The following is a 19,336-nucleotide window of genomic DNA, read 5'->3' as shown; positions in this document are numbered from 1 at the left end:
ACCCTCCACTGTATATCGGAAGAACCTCTTTATGCCTCTGAGGGTGGCAATAAGAGTGTTTCAGTCCACCAATTTAGTAAAATGCTGCTAATGCCACGAGGAGCCGGATTCTTAATGAAAATTCCCTTAACTATCGGGCAGATGTGGCACAAGCATTCATTACTGGGTTCAAAGAATAATGTGTTTTGCTACCTTTTCATCTGGGGCCACAATATGGGCAATGCTTTTAAATTTCACAACAGCATTGGTTGTACTTTGTGTTTCTAAAGTATGATGGTGAAAAGGTAAGCATAATTATTTGCTCAGCTTAGACGTGCAGCATTACTGTTTAGCTGTCACTCTCTATGGTTTCACAAGCAGCCTCACAAGCTGTGGTCTACTTACAAAAAACCCCACAAACCTTAAAATAACTATCTTTAGTAGGTATGGATGCAAATGATCCTTCCTCACTGCTGTAGATTATCTCTTATCATGTTGACTGTTCAGATAAATACACCCAAAGATCAAATGCTCTAGATTAATCAGCGGTTGTGGTTTGTTGGTTAATTCGTCTTTTAAAATCTAAATTTATAATCATACTAAAACTATAGATGTGCTTAAAAAGACAAAATGCTGTAATTACAGTTAGAGCGGAAATCTAAGGGGGGTTAGAGTTCATAGAGAGAGAAAAAAAGGTTTCCACATCACTGAGGTCACCTCCCCTGTTAAGTGTGCTCTGCTGAAATGCTTGTGATGCTTATCAGTACTTTCCACTCACTTGCTCAGAGCCGGAAACAAGACGTCTTCAGAGAGGTGTGTCTTCTCAAATGCAAATCACAAGATATAAACTGTGTGGTGAGTGGGTTCTCAGAGTCGGGTGGGGAATCTTTACAATGTCTGGAAAGAGTGATTAAAAACTCTGACTTGGGTCGAGAAAAGTCACACTGGTTGTCGAGTGAACTCACATGACAACTGAAAATGTCAAAACAACCACCTTATGAGAAACGTGGCTTAAATGAAGGCACAAAGTGAAGTCACGAGGAAACCTCAACATCAGGCAACTGCTGGTGCTTCAATATAGCCTACATCTCAGAATTGTTCATCTAAAAACACCCTGAAACGGCCATGTTTAAGGGTGTTTTTAGATGAAATGCACAGAACAGGGCGTCTTTGTGACATCCTGCATTTTTCCCTAATACCTCCAAGCACTATTTTAAACTTGAAAAATTGTTGTTATTATATTATCTGTTAGATGGTTTTGTTCCAGCATTGAGGAACTTAAAACGTTGAAGCCCTGACGCCCTCTGAGAAAAACAAAAGACCCTTAAAGAAAAGAAAACAGACAAGCACATTGATAAAACATGATATGGATGTTGTGGAAAGGCTGTCTTAACAAGCAAAACCACTCTATAGTATGTCTGGCATCATATAGCAGAAAGGCACTTTACAGGAAAAGACAAAAACCCTGCAGAACCAGTGTGAGGGCCAAGTAGATGGGAGGTGCACGTTTAACACTTCACTAGCACTGTGAAAGTCTAAGTTGTTTAGACACACATCAGGAGGAAAGCATATCTTCAAAGTGTCAGATGTGACATGTCCAGTGTTTACCCTTTCAGAAGAGAAGTTGACTTGAGCCCTTAAGGCATAGGTGTCAAACTCTGGCCCGCGGGCCAAATTTGGCCCGCAGCCTAATTACATTTGGCCCGTGAAGCCATACCAAATTACTATTAGAGCTGGCCTACTGGTATTATACAGCTAATATATATATTGTTTAGTATTAAACTTTGCTTGTTCCATATTCAGTTTTTCAGCAAAACTTGTTTGAGTCCATAAGAAAAGATTCATTCTTATATCTGGAGGAAGATTTTTTTTTCAATAAATATTAATGTTAGCCCGCGACTTTGTTCCAGTTTTGAATTTTGGCCCACTGTGTATTTGAGTTTGACACCCCTGCCTTAAGCAAACACGGACACGAACACCCCCCCACTTGGCAGTGTTTCAAAGCAAATACAACACTTGACTGGTCATGAATGTTGATCATAAATCTTTCATCTTATAAGTCGTCCCCATCTGTCTTGAGTTATTAACAAAATGACAGAATGCATCAGGCCATGAGAAGCATGTATGACTCACGATTACCCTGGAAAGAGGTAATGGGAGGGTCTGAATTTTCTGCTGAACATAGTGAAATATTTCCACAGAACAACAGAGAACAAGGAATAACAAGACGAACCACAAAAAACAGCACAAAACTTTAAAAAACTCAATTATTTTCTGTTTTGTTTTTTTTATTAAATCTCTATTGTTATGCAATCTGCTTATATAAAAGTTCTAAAGCCATCAGCCTGATACTAAGACAGACAGTGAGGCAATTGTGTGTTTCAGTTTAGTCCTCATTATTCATTGACCAAGTGGCCTGTGTGACACGTACATATCTTAACAAAACCGTAAAAACAGGAAACATGATGGACACGTACTGACAGACAAAAGAGACTGCACCGTGATGTTCAGTGCAGGTGGAGTGATTAGAAGTAGTCCGTGACGAAACAAGCTTGTGGACCTTGTTAATGAGAAGTCAGCAGAATAAATTACAGTAACGTTGGTATGCCCCAAAAGTGGGCTGCGACAGTCTCTTTGTGCTCCTCTGAAAAATGACTTCGACAATAGCACCAGGCCTGTCACCGTTTTCCTTTTGCGGAGGTGGATGATGAATGTGAGAGACGTGCTGGCGTTGTGAAATATCCACAGTGTGTGCATTCGACGTACACGACACACATTTCCCTGTTTACATATGAGATTACCTGTGTGACTGTGTGAGGAAAACCCCCCAAAAGAACAAAAAACAAAAACAGGGAAAGGCAGTTGTGTATACTTCATAGCATAACACTATGTTCATTTTGTGAGTCTGTAAACCATCATCTCATTTGTTATTAAACATATATCGACCACATACGAGGAATATTTCGATTCATGATTCTGAACATAGCATATTTCTCCATTTCTTTTCTTTTTTTTTATCAATTCTCTTAAATACAATATTTTACATGTCGGATTAAATATGGTTTAGTGTGCATGAGTGTGAATATCACGGGGCCAAGATAGTGGATTCTTTTTCTTCCCCCCACTCCTTGTTGCTGGCACTGTTTTATTTCCCTCTTCTTCTTTGTAATCTATGATGTAGGGCTGGGCTCTCTAGCGTTCGTGTGTGTTTGTGTTCAGTCACTGTCACTAGTTTCACTGCTGGGGTCCCCCTGCACCTTGCTGCGGTGCTGCATGGCACGATGATAGGCCACCTGCACTGATTTGCGGATGTTGGACTTCCTGCCTTCGAGCATCTTCTCTTTGTCCAGCTCTTGGTCGACGCCCAGAGGCACCAGCTTAGAGCGCGGAAGCCACTGCCTGCAAGCACATAAGCACAAGCACAACATTAAAAAAAACATGCATTGGTAAATGCTAAACAGACTGGCTTCTTATATAACGCTTCTCTACCTTTTATACTATAAGCCTCAATCACCCATTTAAACAAGCACTTTTTTCTACACCACTGTTTTCTATTTAACATTCACACTCCCGACGAATGCAACAGGAACAACCAGAAATCGAACCAGCAACCCTTTGATTAGACACAGTCAGTCCAGACAGAGTTATTGTTTAGTTAAAGAGTAATTGGTTCCTATGGTCCGTTAATTTCTTGATTGACTTCAGAGTTTATGCACCCTGAATGCCTCCTAACAACTGCTGTGCTCATCAACTTTATAAATTTCTCCAAACTTAGCAAAACGTGATCATAAGTAACTGCAGAGAACAAAGTGACCTAAAATAACACGTTCTTTCCCTCGTATTATCAAAAACCACGTTTGCCCCATTTCTGCTGAATGTTCTGTCGCTACACTTCCGTACAAAGGCTGCAGTTTGCTTTGAACTGTTGCCACAGAGCTACTTGTGTGCAAACATCCAGTAACATCACAAGCTGCCTTTAGTAGCAGGTTTTGTTTTATTTTTGCTTTACGCTGCTTGATTGTGTTAAAATAAAAATACAACATATCAGCAAAGAATTAGCAGGGAAAAAAATGGAGGTGAACTCTGAGAATGAGTCACCTCCCCCAAAAAACATCACTTGATAACCAACCATGTTCTCTTGTTGTCAAAGAAGAGGACCAGGAACAGGTGCTCCCTGGCCTCCTGGGTCATTTGCTCCCCAAGTTTCAGCACATCCAGAGGGGGGACAGGGATTGGGACACCTCGGTGGAACACCCCCTCCCTGGGCATCTTTGGGTCAATTATCTACAAGCGAACAGTAGCATGCAGAGGTTTAGAGAGCCAGTCATATTTTGACTGTAGTCTGTGCTATTTGTGTTGTTTGCCCATGTCTCACCAGAGCAGGATATGAAGGATAGCCTCTGCACTTGGCCCAGACCAGGTCTAAAGCTTCCAGAGAAGAATAATCATCTGAGGCCATCCAGCACCCTGACCTGTCCCGCCCACGCACCACTGAGAGTTGGGAAAACAGCATCCGTTAAGCAATCTCACTTCTAGTTAAAAACACACTTTATCACACAATAACACTGTTCTAAGCAACTGTTGGTGCAAAACACTTCCCTTTAATTTAAAATACGTTAACTCCTAATGCACCTGGGTGGGGAATGATACAGCTTCTCCAGTTTGAGCGGAGTATCCTGAACAAATGGTGCTACACAAATATAACACTTGACATAGTGAAGGGAGGGCACTTCCTTTGACCATGTTTCATTTTCCCCATTATCAAGACAGGGAGTACAGGTCCTGCTATGCTGACATGTGGTGGCTGTGACAGATTACAGCAAAGAAACTGATGGAAAATTCAAAATGTTGTGTTATTTTTATGTTTCGTTTTTTAAAATACACCCACTGTTTTACGCTATCTTTAGCACTATCAGAGCCACATTGCAGAAATGATGTTCTGCTCTGACGTTCTCTCCTATAAGGACTTATCCGTCACATCTCTGTGGCTATTATTGTGTGAGGAAAAAAAAAGTTTAGCATATTTTTATCTGCAGTAATGTCTTTACGGGTATTTAAGCTTCAAGTAAAATCAGATTCCGATCAGACAAAATATCATGCCAAATTATTTACAGGCTGAAAAGGCAAAGCTATATTGGGTGATTCTGAGAAAACACTCACTATCTAAATAAATAGAAACTAGCTGTGTGCACTTTACGTGAGCCTTAGAGGTTATAAAAATGTGCTTACGGTGTGAAACACCCCTCGAGCCACCGACTGAGTAGGAATCATTTTCTGTGCCTGATGTTTCCTCACTGCTATCTTCCTGGAAAGCGCGTGAGAACGACGCCTTTCCTCTGCCCTGCTTAGAGGGAGTCGTGCTGCAAGAGAAAACAGAGCTATCAAGAGGCGTATAACTTTATCACACGTGTTACAACAACTGGATGCTTCAAGCAGGGGGGGGTTTCTGTTGTAAAGTTAAAACTGTGTGTTAAAGGTGTCATAAAATTTCAAGAGAGATGATTGTTAAGTCACTGGGTTTGTTTCTGCAAATGAAACCTTATGCTCACGTCAATTGGTAAAAGAACTAATTTTAAGAGTACCAGGCATAAGCATTAATCACCTGGTCCTGTCTGAAGCTGCACTGCTGCTGCTGCTGGTTGTGGACTCAGAGTCTGAGCTTGAACGAGGGAGATGAGGTTCACTTCTGTACACGCGGAAGCTTTCCGTTACTGGTTGGTTTCCTGTATCAAAGCCATTAGTTGGCAGTCCTGAAGGAAGAAAATAGAAACAAGTGAGTGAGGGTGCGACTTGGCATTTATTGTACGTTAAAAGTTTATTGCGAATCATCTAATTTACCTGGCAGCAGGTCATCATTGTCACTGTCGCTGTCAGAGCTGGAGCTGGTGTGAGGGCTGCGGGGACGCTTCCTGTGCCTGCTTGGTGACAGCAGGGGGAGTTGTGGGGGACCAACAGGACTTTGACTTACTCCTGCCCCACCATAACCAGCATCCCTGTTCTTGGGTGGGCGCCCCGGCCTTTTGGGGGGTCCAGCTATTTTTTGGTTCTTCTTGGAGAAGAGGACAGATGTCCGACGGCCCACCTCTGGAGTCAGGGATGAGGACACATTCAGATCTTGATAGGGAGAGAGGTTTATATGTTAAAACACAGGCAAATGCTTATTATTCGACTGCTATTGAACAGCTAATATCATTTTCGTTGTTATGTCGGACATTAGTGCTAATATTTTCCTAGACACACCCTTTCCACCAATCTCCTGGCTGCTGCTCTCTCCCCCCTCATCATGGTGTCCTGCAGATGATGAGTGATGGGGGAGAGAAGAACTCCGGTCTCCTCCGCCCACAGAGTCCCGGCTCCCCATGCCAGAGCCTCCTTCACGCTGGTGTGCAAGCTTCCTTTTGATCACACTGATCTCCTTTCTTAGGGCCTTGGCTCTGCGAGACTGGCCAATGCTATGCTTCCCTGAGCTGACCTCATCGAGACGGGACTGCAGGTAATGCAGCTGCTCTTCCAGAGGTAACCGCCGCCTGTTCTCTGGCAGGAGCAGGTCTGCGCAAGGCAAGCAGAAAGAGAAGCAGTTAGAGATGTTGGAAATGAAAAGAAAATCAATCTTATAAAGCAGTCACACATAGCCAGAAACAGAAAATATAAAAGTAGGTTTGTTTCCTGGTTAACTATATATGGGGTAGACCATCTTTGAAGCCAGACAGACGACAACATCAAGCTTTAAACATAAAGCACAAATCCAGCATACACAAGCACACAGGATGTATGATGATGTTTTAGCTCAACTGAAACGGAACTGCATGAATTACAAGCGTCACCTAGTGGTAGCAACATGAACTTCTCTGCACCATATTGTATGTTACTGTTCACCATTGAGCCTTTATTTTGTGACAAGGGACAGCACTGCAACCATGTTCCAGTAAACCTAAAATGTAATTTTTTTTAAATTTATTTTGTAAAACACTGTATCATACAGCATATTAATTAGACAAAAAATACATTTTAATGATCTAAAATCTTAAATCACATGTTTGTTTTTCTCCCTCCTTCTCCTTTAGCTGGTGCTTGAGGAAAAAATTATATTGGTTCCCAAGAACCTCCCAGTCAGAGACACTCACCATCTTCATTAGAAGACAACGGTCGATCTCTTTCTCTATCCCTGTCGCGCTCTCGCTCCCTCTCCCGCTCTCTGTCTCTCTCTTGCTCACGCTGGCTGTCCGGGCTTGGCTCTCGTGGTAGATGCATTCCGGTCTCGTAATCGAAGCCAATCCGTTCAGCTTGTCGCCTGGCTGTTCTTATGACAGCCCCGCCCATCTCTCTGAGCCGCAAGGCAGCGCGATAAAAGACTGTGTCCTTGGCGTTGTACTTGAGACAGTTGTTGACAATGAGCCCAAAATCGGCCTCAAAGGCCTCAAAAGTGAGGTAGCGGTGAGACTCCAGCAAGTTCCACATGGTCTGAAAATCCATTGGAGTGTCAATATGGTCCAGGTAGTCTGGCACCTAGGTGACAAAGGAGTAGTGAGCAGACCGAGCTATTTAAAAATCCAATCATATTTGTACAGTGAATGAAGAAGAAAGAAGGAAAGCCTAAAATACATTATGCCAGGTACGTAGTATACAGACATAAAGTAGAAAAGAGTCAAATATAAGTATCTGAACATAATCAGATTTCTTGTGCTTGCGAGTATGTTGCATTTACCTCTGCCAGAGGCACAGGCTCAGTGAAAAAGTTGTTAGTGTCTCTCTCCTGTAACTGTTCCAAGGTACTCCTCAACAGCACCAGGAAGGGAGTCAGCTGCATCTCCAGCGCCATCTGCTGCACTTTAATCTGAAAACAGACACATTTTTAGCAATAAACTAACAAAGTAGTGCACAGTTAGAAGTATACAGCCTGATCTACAGAAAGGAGATGCATATTGCTCTTTGTTCTGTAATCTCACTATATCTTGAACAAAAGAAAAAAGAAACAAAACAAAACTCTCTCTTGCTATTCTTCACATCTCACCGTCTCCCTCTTGAGCTTCTCCCTCTTTCGGATGAGCTCCACCAGTAGCCTCGCTCTTTCCAGGTCGTGTCTCAGCCTCTGCCATGCTTTTAGCTGCTCCTTTAAAGCGGTCTGTTTCTCCTCGCTATCTCTCTGCAACATTAACGTGCACAATCCCATAAACACGTTAGAACAAATTACATTAAAAGGTATCAAGTCATGTCTGTTTATTTTTTAGCACATTTCAACACAACAGATGCTAAACGAAGTGTTTCAGGTATCAGACAACAGAATGAGACAAACACAGAATCACAACAACAGAAATTACCGAGGAAGGTTGTGACGCAGGCTGTGGTGGGAGTGGGTCAATGTGTCGCTGCGACTGTAAGTGTGTCTGAAGCCGGCGCAAAAGAGGCACACCGTTCCGACTTTGCCTCTTCAACGTCCAGAAGCTGTGAAGTCGTTGCATGAATTGGCTTTTCCTGGGTACTGTCAGGTTGCTGGTGATTTTGCTCAACCTGCAGAGAAGCAAATACTGTTTAACTCTTAAGCATGTTGTAAATGTAAAGCATGTTGCAAACGCACTAACAAAGGTAAAGCCTTTAAGACCAAAATGTCACAAAAGACAATGATAAGGTATTTAAAATTATTTACAGTCTAAATCAGAAACAAAACAGAACAGAATGTACAATCATCATTTCTAATAAGTAAAATAATGCAATGTGACATAAATTATTGTCTTACAATACCAAAATTAAATAGTATAAATAGACGAGAAAGAAAAAAAGTATGTGATGATTTCTTTATTTGTTTTGCCCAACATACTGCTGCATGGACAGTTTTCTATTAACAGCAAAAGGCATATATGTGCTTACTGGGCGCACGACTTTGAGGCACAGACAGAGCAGGTGAAGTACAGGCCTACCTGTGCGGTGGTATACACGGCACTGACACCACTGGTGCAGCAGCTCTCCTCTCAGCTAAGATCTTTCTGGCTCTTTTCATCTTCAGCCTGGATTTGGCCTTTGCCCTCTTCACCCGCTCAGAGCTCCAGCCCTTAGAGTCATCATCATGGCCGATGCTAGGCTCGTCATCTTCCTCCAGCTCGCCCTCGCTGTTGGATGACCCCATGCTGGCCCCACCGACTCCTCCTAAAGGACGTGCTGAACCGGGGGGCGTGTGGATGTCACAGTATGCCGTCTTGCGTACGCTGAAAGAGGTACCGTTGGCCCCAGTCTCTCTTACAGGCTCCATTTTCATATAGAGGCCTGCCTGCTGGGCACAGGTGACATGGAAAGCTGTGTAACAGTTGGCTTTGTGACACTGGATGCAGGCGCCCGAGCCACGCTGTTTGCAGATGTAGCAGGTGAGCTTCCAGCGTGCTGGAGGGATGTGCTCGATGCTATCGATCGGCTCCAGAAAGACTGTGTTCGCAAAGCAGACCTGCAGAAAGGCAGGAGAATTGATTTAACTGTGATGATGTTTATAAAGTAAAAAAATAAAAAATAAAAACCCAAGACTGACTGAGCATGCTTCACTGTACATCAACTGAGACAGTATCTATCTGGCTGTTAAGTTTAACATTCCCACAGTCTTTAACTGTGTAATATCAATAATAATTATAAACTTCTTCTTCTTTTTTTTCTTTTTTTTTACATATCCCTTTTAAAATAGGGGGTTTAAAAAATGACAGCGAGACTGACGTCAACTCAGACTGATGTTGCACAAAATAATTACAATAGACAGTAAATTAATAATAGTAAATATCGCTGAAATATAAAAGGAAAGGCAACACAGATAAACAATCTTTATCTCCTCTGCCAGGTTGTTCTAAAGCCAAGGGGCTTTGATGGCAAACAGCATGAGCACCTTTAAATTTAAGTTTCTAGGATCTAAGGCTGTGAACTGGCTCAGATGAGTTGAGCTTATTCAGTTTGTCGATATCTGCATAGTGATGTCGTTCCAAATCAAACATATATGGATTTACCTCTGGGATCCAGAGGGCGCAAACTACGTGGGCCCAGCGTGCGTCGTCTGTCTGCTTGAAAGCACCTCCTTTGTTCGGGCACAGAGCACAGTCCACAGCTCTGCTCGGCGACTGCAGGCACCGGCGACATAACCACTGGCCCTCCGGGATATAGGGAACGCCATAGCACTCCTGGTGTACTGCCAAATTACACATGTCGCAAAACAAAATCACGTTGCTGTTCTGACACTCTCCATCGTTACAGATGCAGCAGACGGCATCTTCGTCAATCAAGGTACTGGGGTCCGCCTGAGAGAAAGGAGCACAAGGACACATTACAGATGAAAGCATTTATGTCAAGTTTGAACCATCGTCTCCCTCTTTTGTCTGATTAAAGTACCTTATTGTGACTCTCAAAGTATGACTCCTTCTCTAAGCGGTCCATGAGATACTCAAAAACCTCCTGAGGGATGGGTGTCACACCGTCACGCCGCCGCTTGTCGTTCATGATATCAAGCCAGATGTAGTCCTCCTCATCGATGTCATACTCTACCTCCTCATCTAGCTCCTCCACAGATTTATCAATGTACCTAGAGTAAAAAAGAAAGACAGAAGAGTCAAATTAAGACGTATTCATGCAAAGAATACTTAGCGTGCAAAAAAATATAATTCATTATGGTGCCAATTGTAATTCAGTGTAAAGACAAGAATAATGATGGAAAAGTATGAATCTGAAGCACAGTAATCAGTAATTTCCCTGCTAATAAAGTGGGGACTGGCTGGACTGTATCAAACATTTAGGTCAGGAAATATTTATTGTATTTAATAACTTATATATACACTCAAATAACTCACTACCAACTGCTTTTGCTTTAAAATGGATGGTCCTCTCAACAATCCTGCTTATAATACATATATGAATTAAAAGACTACATTTATTTGCAGACCTGTAGTATGATAATGGCCGAGGTGGGGCATCAGGTCGGTCTTGGTCGAGTTCTCTGAACACAGCCTCCGGTAGCTTGACTGCAGGACCAGACTGAGCGCTGTGATGATGAGATAAGCCATCCTTCTTCTTGGCTTTGCTCTTATGTTTCCCAGTCTTTGGTGTGGATTTTCCCCCATTAGAAGATGGGATATCTGAGCGGTCCTTGCCACTCCCTCCTAACTCGCTGCCCCCGGCTCCACCGTCACTACCATTACACATGCCGCCACCACTACTACCAGTTCCAGATGGAGGAGCGTCTTCTGCATCACTGTCTTCATCTGACACCACATCTATATTCTCGAAGATGCTAATGCGGTGAATGCGCCCTTGAATCTCCACCTCCACCATGCGCTGTGCCTGGGCGTATGTCATGGTCTCTCTCCCCGGGGAATGGGAGCGTTCTGATCGGTTGGGGCTAACAGGCGTGTTCCCTCCATGACCCAGTCCTCCTCCTCCGTTACCCCCACCATCATCCGTATCTCCTGAACCAGTCAGCGAGGCACGAGGAGGACGTCCCTTCCTCTTCTTCTGAGGCACAGCCTGGGCAGGAGTTGGGTTGTCATGGTCATAGTGGTAAAGGTGATACTCAATGCCGCTGTAGCTCTTGTAGACCTTACGGCAAGTCTCCACGGGACACTCATAAGGGGGCTTAGTGGCCCGCAGGTTGTGGCAGAATGTCTTCACGTCAAAGTCCAGCCCCATTGTGCCAACAGCCACTGCTGGGACAGATGGTGTTCAAGTTTACATCTGAAACACATGAGCACAACAGGGAACAACGATATTTGTTAAAAACAACGCACATAACAGATACTGGGCACTTGTCTCCCAAGAGTTGCCTTAAAGAGCCCCAGACACCAACGAAATGCACCTGTTATGGTGCAATCACGTGACCACTGATGGTAGCAAACAAATTATGATCTGTTATTCAGTAACAGGTGCACTAAGCTCAGCGTGTTTGCTATGATCATTGAGAACTACAATCATGTAATACAAGCAGCAAACAGTAACGGCAACAGCTACAGCTGGGCAGCTGTAAACCCGAGCTCATTTGCGGTTCTTGACGAAAGAACTCAACCTTTATCTCGTTCGAACCCTTCCACCCTCTACCTCCTAAGCTAACAAATGAACTTTGTGTATTTTAACACAGCTAACGTTAGCATTAGCATTTTGCTGCTGCATTCCCCCCAAAACAAAGCTGCAGTTAGCTTGCTGGCTAACAGCAGCTAGCAAACAACAACACTGGCCACTACGTAAACAAGCACAGTTCAAGAGAATAACCCTACAGCACATGAAGTAACCTTACAAACTAGCCACGCTAGTCGCCATTATTATTAGATACTGTTCTTATTTTTTATTGTAACCTTTGCTCGGTATTTCATTCAAGCTCAGTAACGTTTAAATAGAGTGCCAAACTGTAGTTGTGTCCCCTGGGCAAACGCTAGCCTCGCAAATCAAACCATTACAGCGCATTCCAGTATAGTTAATATTAAAGCAAATAAAACACACGTGAATGTTTGGGGCTATACACACCACAGCCTGGCCGTTCAGACCCCAGTGTTTCCCTCCACAATGACCTCACCCTGTGAATTTCTGAGGCAAAATGACAGCCTGGCTTCCTGAAGAGCATGTGTGGAGGCTTTATCAAACTAAGGTCCATCAAAAGCGTTCCTTCTCCTCCTTTAAGCCAAAATATCAGCGAAATCGTTTTCTCTGTGACGAGAAACAGCCAGACATGATTATTTTTTTCCGCAGTAGGGCTAACACCAAGGTCTGTTCATGTTGTCGGAGTACGGTGGGTTACTATGGATAACACCAATTACTGTAAAAATACACACACAGTCATCTAGTGTGATCTTTTTTAGCCAAACATGGCCCTTTTCGCCATTTAAAGCTAATACTTCTGATCTAACGTTATAAACACTTACTACTCCACGTTCCTCGAGACCTGCGTGCTTCGGAAACCTCACAGCAGCTCACAGCGGTTGTTGTAGATTGATTTTTAATTCATTAAATAATCCCAGCAGAGCTCAGAAGAGGCGTAGGTACAGAAAAAATGTTTTCATGAAACCATATAATAGCCAAAGAATTTCATTGTGTTGGGAATAATTCAGGAACTCGGTTGAACAAAAGGGGCAACCATTACTGTAACGCTACGACAGATGCGGATCGACAGATTCGCCACACAAAGCGGGGTCTTATTTCTCCACTTTCTTTCCTGACTGTAGCCTGTTAGAACATATTGAGCGAGATTTTGTAATATAATTAATCTCTTTAAAGGGTTTGTTAAAGTGTTTATTTTCATTGCCAGGGTTTGTACTGTATGTTGCGAATCTGTGGCGTCTGTTCAAAGACGTCGACGGTGTGAAAACTCGAGCCTCACAGAAACACTTCCTGTCCGTCGTAAAAATATAATAATATAATTCTGAGTATTTATAAATTTACAAATTTAAATAATAAAAATGAAAACTCTTACTCCATGCTACTTACAAAAAGTAAACAAATTATTTATGAAATACACGGAAGACACTAAAAATGCAAATAACAACGAGACATGCTATCAAGCATAAAATATTTATTTCTCTCTCAACATACAGTCTGTGATAAGAGTGCAGCAGGATAGGGTGGGGTAATGCAGTGGGACATACAGCAGGCAAAAAGCAATCCCACAGTTTGAATACAAGCCTTTGACAACCAGTGCATATTCACCAGGGGGCAATGTTGTCCACAGAAGAGCGAGATGAGCAGAGGGAGAAGGTGTCAGAGCTGCTTTCCCCTCTGTGTGTATCAGCTCTTCATTTCATCAGTGCATCCAAATGAATATGCCATAGAGTTGTTCCCTTCTCTGCTCTCCAGTAAGTTAGCAGCGAGGGAGGTGGAACAAAACATACCAGATACAAATGACAGAGAACAGAAATCTCTTACTACTGGAAGTATTTCACCAAAGCAGAAGACTCTGCATAATATCCTATAAAAGTCCAATTCAAACCGAATTGATGGAATAATATACTTCAAAGCAACCCCTCCTCCTCATCCAATACCACCACCACCATCAATATCATTTTCATCCAAAAAAACAACAACCAAAAAAAACACAAAAACAGAAAAACAAAATGTACAAAACAAGAAAACTGTAAAATTCACAGCTTGGCAAGATTGGGGGTGCTGAAATCTTTCAAATGTGCTGTGAAGATGTGAAATTTCTAACCATAATAGCAGTAACTGTTAAGCTTTGTGGAACATGAAAAGTTGGCCATGCTCGTCGGTGATATAAAAGTACAGATGGGTGAAACCCACTTATATACAGTGTAGGAACTCTTTTAAACGCAGAATAAAAGGAGAATATGTGTTGTGCAAATCTCCCACATCGAGTGTCGTTTGCATTTTGAAATATATCACTGGAAAGAAACTGGAAAACAGAGCAGACATCAAAAGCAACGTGTGAAATGAACAAAATTTCAACAAGGCAATAACACTGCTTCATGAGTGTCCCATTTGTTAATCTGAGGAGTCTTGTTTATTATAGTGTCATTGTATGTGAACAGAAAGCCTAACTATACAGTAGGATCACCTTAACAGATGATAGCAGCATCACCAAAAGAAAAAGAAAAGAAAAGCATCAAACATCAAATAGGTTGAAAACATCAGAGCTAACTTGTGATTGCACAGAACATTTTACATACAGTGTACGCTGAGTACTAGCAAAGTTGAAAGAACATTTACTGGAAGTGAATTCAGTTTGCTGCGTGGATTGTAATCTTTATACTTTGCCCGGTAACTTCTGTCTTCTGTCTGGTGCTTGGTGATTTGCGACGTTTGTTCAACTTTTTAGCTTGCTCCTGTTGCACACATTAGAGATAAGGCTTGTGGCAAGGCCACGATCAAAGCTTTGTTGAGGGGTTTAAATTGCACTTTTGAGCCTCAAGCCTTCACATATTAATCGCTACATTCTGATCAGAACACTTCCGGAGGCATATACTGTAGAAAGAACTATGTACAGTATGTATGGCTCTGGACACCGCCTTTCCTTTGAGCACAAAGCTACAACACTGCCAGCTCTTGTGCTGTCTAATGTATCAGCTATCCTATCAAAAAGAGGCCGTGTCCTGCTGAACCATTTTGACCTGAATGAGTGGATTTTGGCTGCTGGCATTTTTTTTTTTCTCCCTTCCCTCATCAGTCGTACATTAACCGTTTGTTTCTGCAAGGCATCAGTACGTCTCACCGCTATGGCATTCCATCTGTCACAGGGGTGGAAAGTAAACAAGAGTTAAAACACGATTCTGTTATTTAAATAAAACTACATACTGTGATGACAGTGCAGTAACAGAAGGGCATTCATATGTAAACCAAAAAAAGATAAAAATAAAAATTGCAATGTATTAAAAACTCAAGACTGCATTCAAGCTACATTAAAATAAAATAACTTGGATGCAGACTTGTGTTTTTTTTCTTTTTTCCAAGAATAAAAAATTTATATAAATTAATGTTCAAGGCACTACATTCTTTCCAATAGATTCATCATACTGTCCTATTATTGTATCTCAAACCACTGATATTTGGATTCCAATGTAGTGTTTAAAGTGTACTTAACCCAGAAAGGCAAAAGCAACAAGAAAATTGCAGAATTGAAGAATAAAATGAAATATGGATGTTGTGACCACACATAAAATGACTAGTATGGCTGAGTCATGACTAAAGCCAAAAAAGTATTCAAACATACTTACTTAACATGTATTGTATAATATACACACATATCTACACTCACACACACACACAATTTACTACAGATTAGTGTTGCATGAAGAATCAACACTTTTCTCATGGTATTTACATGATGGGATTATGTACATGTGTTGCTCTGAACAGAGCAGAGTGGAGCTGGACTGTCTTGCAAATACACACTAATAAATTTTGGTAAGCAGATCAAGTAGTCCTTGTGGTTTTTGGACACGGGCCATTCTCGGGACTGTGGATGACCAGAGGGTAAGCTTGAATCTGTGGGTTTGCCATTGTGCCATAGGGCATCATTCTTGCTGCACCAAGCAAGCCTACGGGGACCACAGACCCTACAGGACTGGGCAAGCTGGGCCATCTCTGGGGATAAAGAGGACCGGGAACCATCCCAGCATAGGAGCCTGCGGGAATGAGGTAACCAGGAGAGGGCGCTGTGGATGAGTTTGACGATAGGGTTGCAGGTATACGAGGGCCTAAAGCAGCAGTCGGGGGGCATGAAAGAGGCAGCTGGAACTTGCCGGGACCATTATGACATTTCATCTGGAACAGAGGGGACAAAATATGTGCACAGACTCAGGCTGACTCATGCTTACATTAAGAATGATGAAGTACAGCTCCTAAACTCTCAGTCACTCTCTGTTCCAAATACCTCACGAGTAACTGCTCCCATCGGTGCTGCACCGCCTTCCAGGTCTTGCCGACGCCTCTGCTGTTTCATCTGGTTCAGGGAAGGTCGTGCTTGACTGGCCGCTGCTACAGTTTCCTTTGTCCAGTCATCAACCAGTTTGTGAAGATCATCAGTAAACGTGCCTCTCTTGTTGTTGCTGTTGTTGGTCTGGACCTGAGCGAGACGTGTGAATGGCTGAGGAGAGGGCGAGGATGTTGCTGCAGAGAGTGATGGCTGAGTCTGACTGGAGGCTGTCTGAGCAGTGGTGGTGTTGAGAGAGGACCCTGAAAAGACACAAAGGTCTTAAAATCTGCCTAGTTAAAAAACAAAACAAAACAAAAAAACAAACAACAACAACAACAACAACAAAAAAACAGCTGTCAAATCAATTGGCTGCTGTATGGCAGAATTAAGGACAGTTTCACAAAAAAATCCAAAAAAACCCTGTAATGTGACCTTTCATGAAAGCCACGTTTAAATAATCCTCATCATTCTGGCGAGGCTAGAGCAAAATGAGTGTACAGGTAAAGTTGTGACACATATTTTGCCAGCAGCCAAAGGATTACAACATACATGTCTTTCATGAACAATTAAATAAAAATGAAATGTTTGATATGCAAGCAGTGACAAAATCCAGCAACCAAGACATGTAGGCACACTGCCATGCAAAACATGAAACAAATTAATGCAACAATCTGTTGAGAACCCACGTTTAAACAACGGAGACATTTTCAAGTGCCAAATTAATTTCAGAGAAAAAAAGGACTAAAATAGTGAGGACGAATAGAAAAGACAGAGAATAAGAAAGTAAATGAGATAGTTACTACTACTGCGTTCTTTGCCTAGACATAGTCGTTTCAGAGTGGACCCTATAAAAAGGTAAAACAGCACAAGACAGAAACAGTTAGGCCAGGACACACTGCACACCACAAGTAGGTGGACAAGCTGCTTCAAAAGCACATTCAGCTATCAAAACAACTGAGGAGAGAGAAAGAGGAAAAGGAGGAAGAGGGGTGTAAAAATCAGTGAGGAGGACTAGAGGAGCAAATCTAGGTGTTGTCTTTAATATCATTTGAAGAGCTGATGTTTAGAAAGTGTACAAGCCTAAAAGAAACCACAACTTGCCTTTACGTGTCATGTTGCATGTTTGTTCCTGCACATTTATTGACCTTTTCATGATTATATTTAATATGGAATATATCAAAAAATATTGGACAGAAATTTGGTAAAATGCAGCTACTATCGTATAAATTTGTACTTTTTGTTTGATCATTGGAATAACGGATGATTTACTGTTTCATTAACTGGTAGGGAGAAACTACAAAATGTGTAACATTGTGTTTTCTGGGAAAGAATATTGGAGCCTGGATTTAAAGGGAAGCAAAAAGATCCCTTTGTCGATGTGAGAATGCCTGTGAAACAAAACATGAAACCAAAACAAATAAAATTTAACCAACTGAAAGCACATAGATACAAGCTGGAACTCATCAGAGTCAGCAATTAAAAAGAAAAAAAAAAACAAAAATCCAAACATGCAGGTAACTCAGGAGAGGTGAAAGAACAAAACCATAATAATATTGATGATACAGCCCTTCATATGGCGGAGCAAGTCTCCATCAGTGCCCTGCCTGGCGCCTGCACCATGCACGTCTTCTCCATCCAAACATGAGGGACAGAGAGAGCTTTCCTCAATCAAAGCATAGGGCCCTGCCTATTAGGGAAGGGTTGGGTTTTTTTTCTCTGTGTTAGTATACACAGGATGGCAGACTTAGTGCCTCGACTCATCTGTATGTGTGTGTGTGGGAGGGGGTGTTACACAATCAAAATTAACTGTGGATGGAAACACACAACAAATAAATAGGGTATAAAGAGTTTGCCATTCTCTCTCAGATGCACACACATACACAAACACACTCACACCATCTTGTATTAGGCCCATGTTTGGACAGGACTAGGCATTCACAAGCTCCAGCGTGCTTGTGGGGTCTATTTTTGAAAGCCAGAAGCACTGCACAAAGCAACTGTATGAAGAGCAGGGGGTAATATAATTATAAATTAATAATTATGAATGTAACTGCAGTTCTGTGAATTATGGATGATTGCCAGAGGAAAGACTGTAAACTGACATAGGTATCTACAACATTAAAGTTATTGCAGCCTGGATTTTGAATATAAGAGGCAGCACACCCTAGAAATGTTTCCTTTTCAATCTTAAGGTCAACTGGATGCAATCTGGGTCCTCAGGGACACTGAATTCATAGAAATATAGCTACTCCTTGTTCTACTTCCTTTCTCCCACTGACTAAATACAGCTCACAGTACAGCACTGGGTTGGTAAGATGGTTGATAACAATTACATGTTGTTTCACAGCTCTCTTTCTATCTGGAAAATATTCCTCTGTGCAAATGAAACACTGGAAAAACTGACTGCATAGAAATTACGCTCTACTTCAGTGCACAGAAATTATTTTCAGCAATTTGGACCTGCAGATCTCAACACCCGCACAAAGAGCCACACGTCTGAGTCATGCTGCACTTCTTCAGAAAAATATCAAAAAAGGCTTTAATTCAAGCTGAAAATATACAACACAGCCAGGAAAGAAAGGTCACCCTGCACGAATGAATGAATTGAAATGTCTATATTTTTCTCTGAGATCCCCCAGAGTTAGGTAATTCCCACTTCTATATATAGCTGCTGTAATCAAGTCACTTTAATTAAATCACTGTCTTCAAGTAAACTAAATCACAGAAGAAGAGTGATTTTATAATGCTAGTAGTAGATTTTGCTTAGTAAATACATTCTAACTCGGGTGTGATTGTGTTTTAAATTATATTATAGACAATAAGGGTTTTATTAGAAGAAGCCATAAATGCTGACTTACAAACACAAACAAGTCTAGAAAACAGCAGAGACTGTATCTATCTGTAAATGTCACACTTTTGTACCAATTACAAGCTTTAAAAGCACGGGTGCCGGCCAGTGCTACAGCTCAGCCTCCTAGTAGATGCACA

The 19,336-nt window shown here is 41.9% G+C and overlaps 2 protein-coding genes across 4 annotated transcripts in view; both read right to left on the bottom strand.

Moving 5' to 3' along the window:
• Nucleotides 1-2,252: 2,252 nt before the first annotated feature.
• brpf1 (bromodomain and PHD finger containing, 1) lies at nt 2,253-13,067 on the bottom strand. Of its 3 annotated transcripts, none has more exons than XM_085443842.1 (16): nt 12,849-13,067; nt 10,883-11,670; nt 10,336-10,525; nt 9,957-10,244; nt 8,895-9,412; nt 8,298-8,487; nt 7,991-8,122; nt 7,685-7,813; nt 7,104-7,485; nt 6,220-6,528; nt 5,818-6,093; nt 5,582-5,729; nt 5,209-5,339; nt 4,355-4,470; nt 4,109-4,263; nt 2,253-3,378 (listed from the first exon to the last, which is right to left on the bottom strand). In XM_085443842.1, exons 2-16 carry the CDS (start codon nt 11,623-11,625, stop codon nt 3,195-3,197), a joined length of 3,891 nt encoding a protein of 1,296 aa, XP_085299968.1. In that variant the 5' UTR covers nt 11,626-11,670; nt 12,849-13,067; the 3' UTR covers nt 2,253-3,194. The 3 variants fall into 3 exon arrangements, with proteins under 3 accessions (XP_085299968.1, XP_085299970.1, XP_085299969.1); XM_085443844.1 differs by lacking the exon at nt 12,849-13,067 and adding an exon at nt 12,503-12,812; XM_085443843.1 differs by lacking the exon at nt 12,849-13,067 and adding an exon at nt 12,454-12,514.
• Nucleotides 13,068-13,478: 411 nt separating this feature from the next.
• Nucleotides 13,479-19,336, bottom strand: part of LOC146684749 (serine/threonine-protein kinase WNK2) — a 42,959-nt gene continuing 37,101 nt past the window's right edge. Inside the window, exons 29-32 of the mRNA XM_085444986.1 lie at nt 17,149-17,193; nt 16,307-16,608; nt 15,826-16,197; nt 13,479-15,161 (exon numbers count right to left, since the gene is read on the bottom strand). Coding sequence (XP_085301112.1) covers nt 15,847-16,197; nt 16,307-16,608; nt 17,149-17,193 — 698 coding nt within the window. The 3' untranslated portion in view covers nt 13,479-15,161; nt 15,826-15,846. The remainder of the gene's footprint in view (nt 15,162-15,825; nt 16,198-16,306; nt 16,609-17,148; nt 17,194-19,336) is intronic.

This window comes from Copadichromis virginalis, linkage group LG20 (assembly GCF_057382275.1).
Source record: "Copadichromis virginalis isolate Kocher_CV1m ecotype Utaka linkage group LG20, C_Virginalis_male_GT1.1, whole genome shotgun sequence".
In the NCBI taxonomy this organism is placed as follows: Eukaryota; Metazoa; Chordata; class Actinopteri; order Cichliformes; family Cichlidae; genus Copadichromis; species Copadichromis virginalis.
The sequence above is the reverse complement of the archived record's forward strand: the minus strand, read 5'-3'. Positions and strand labels throughout refer to the sequence as shown.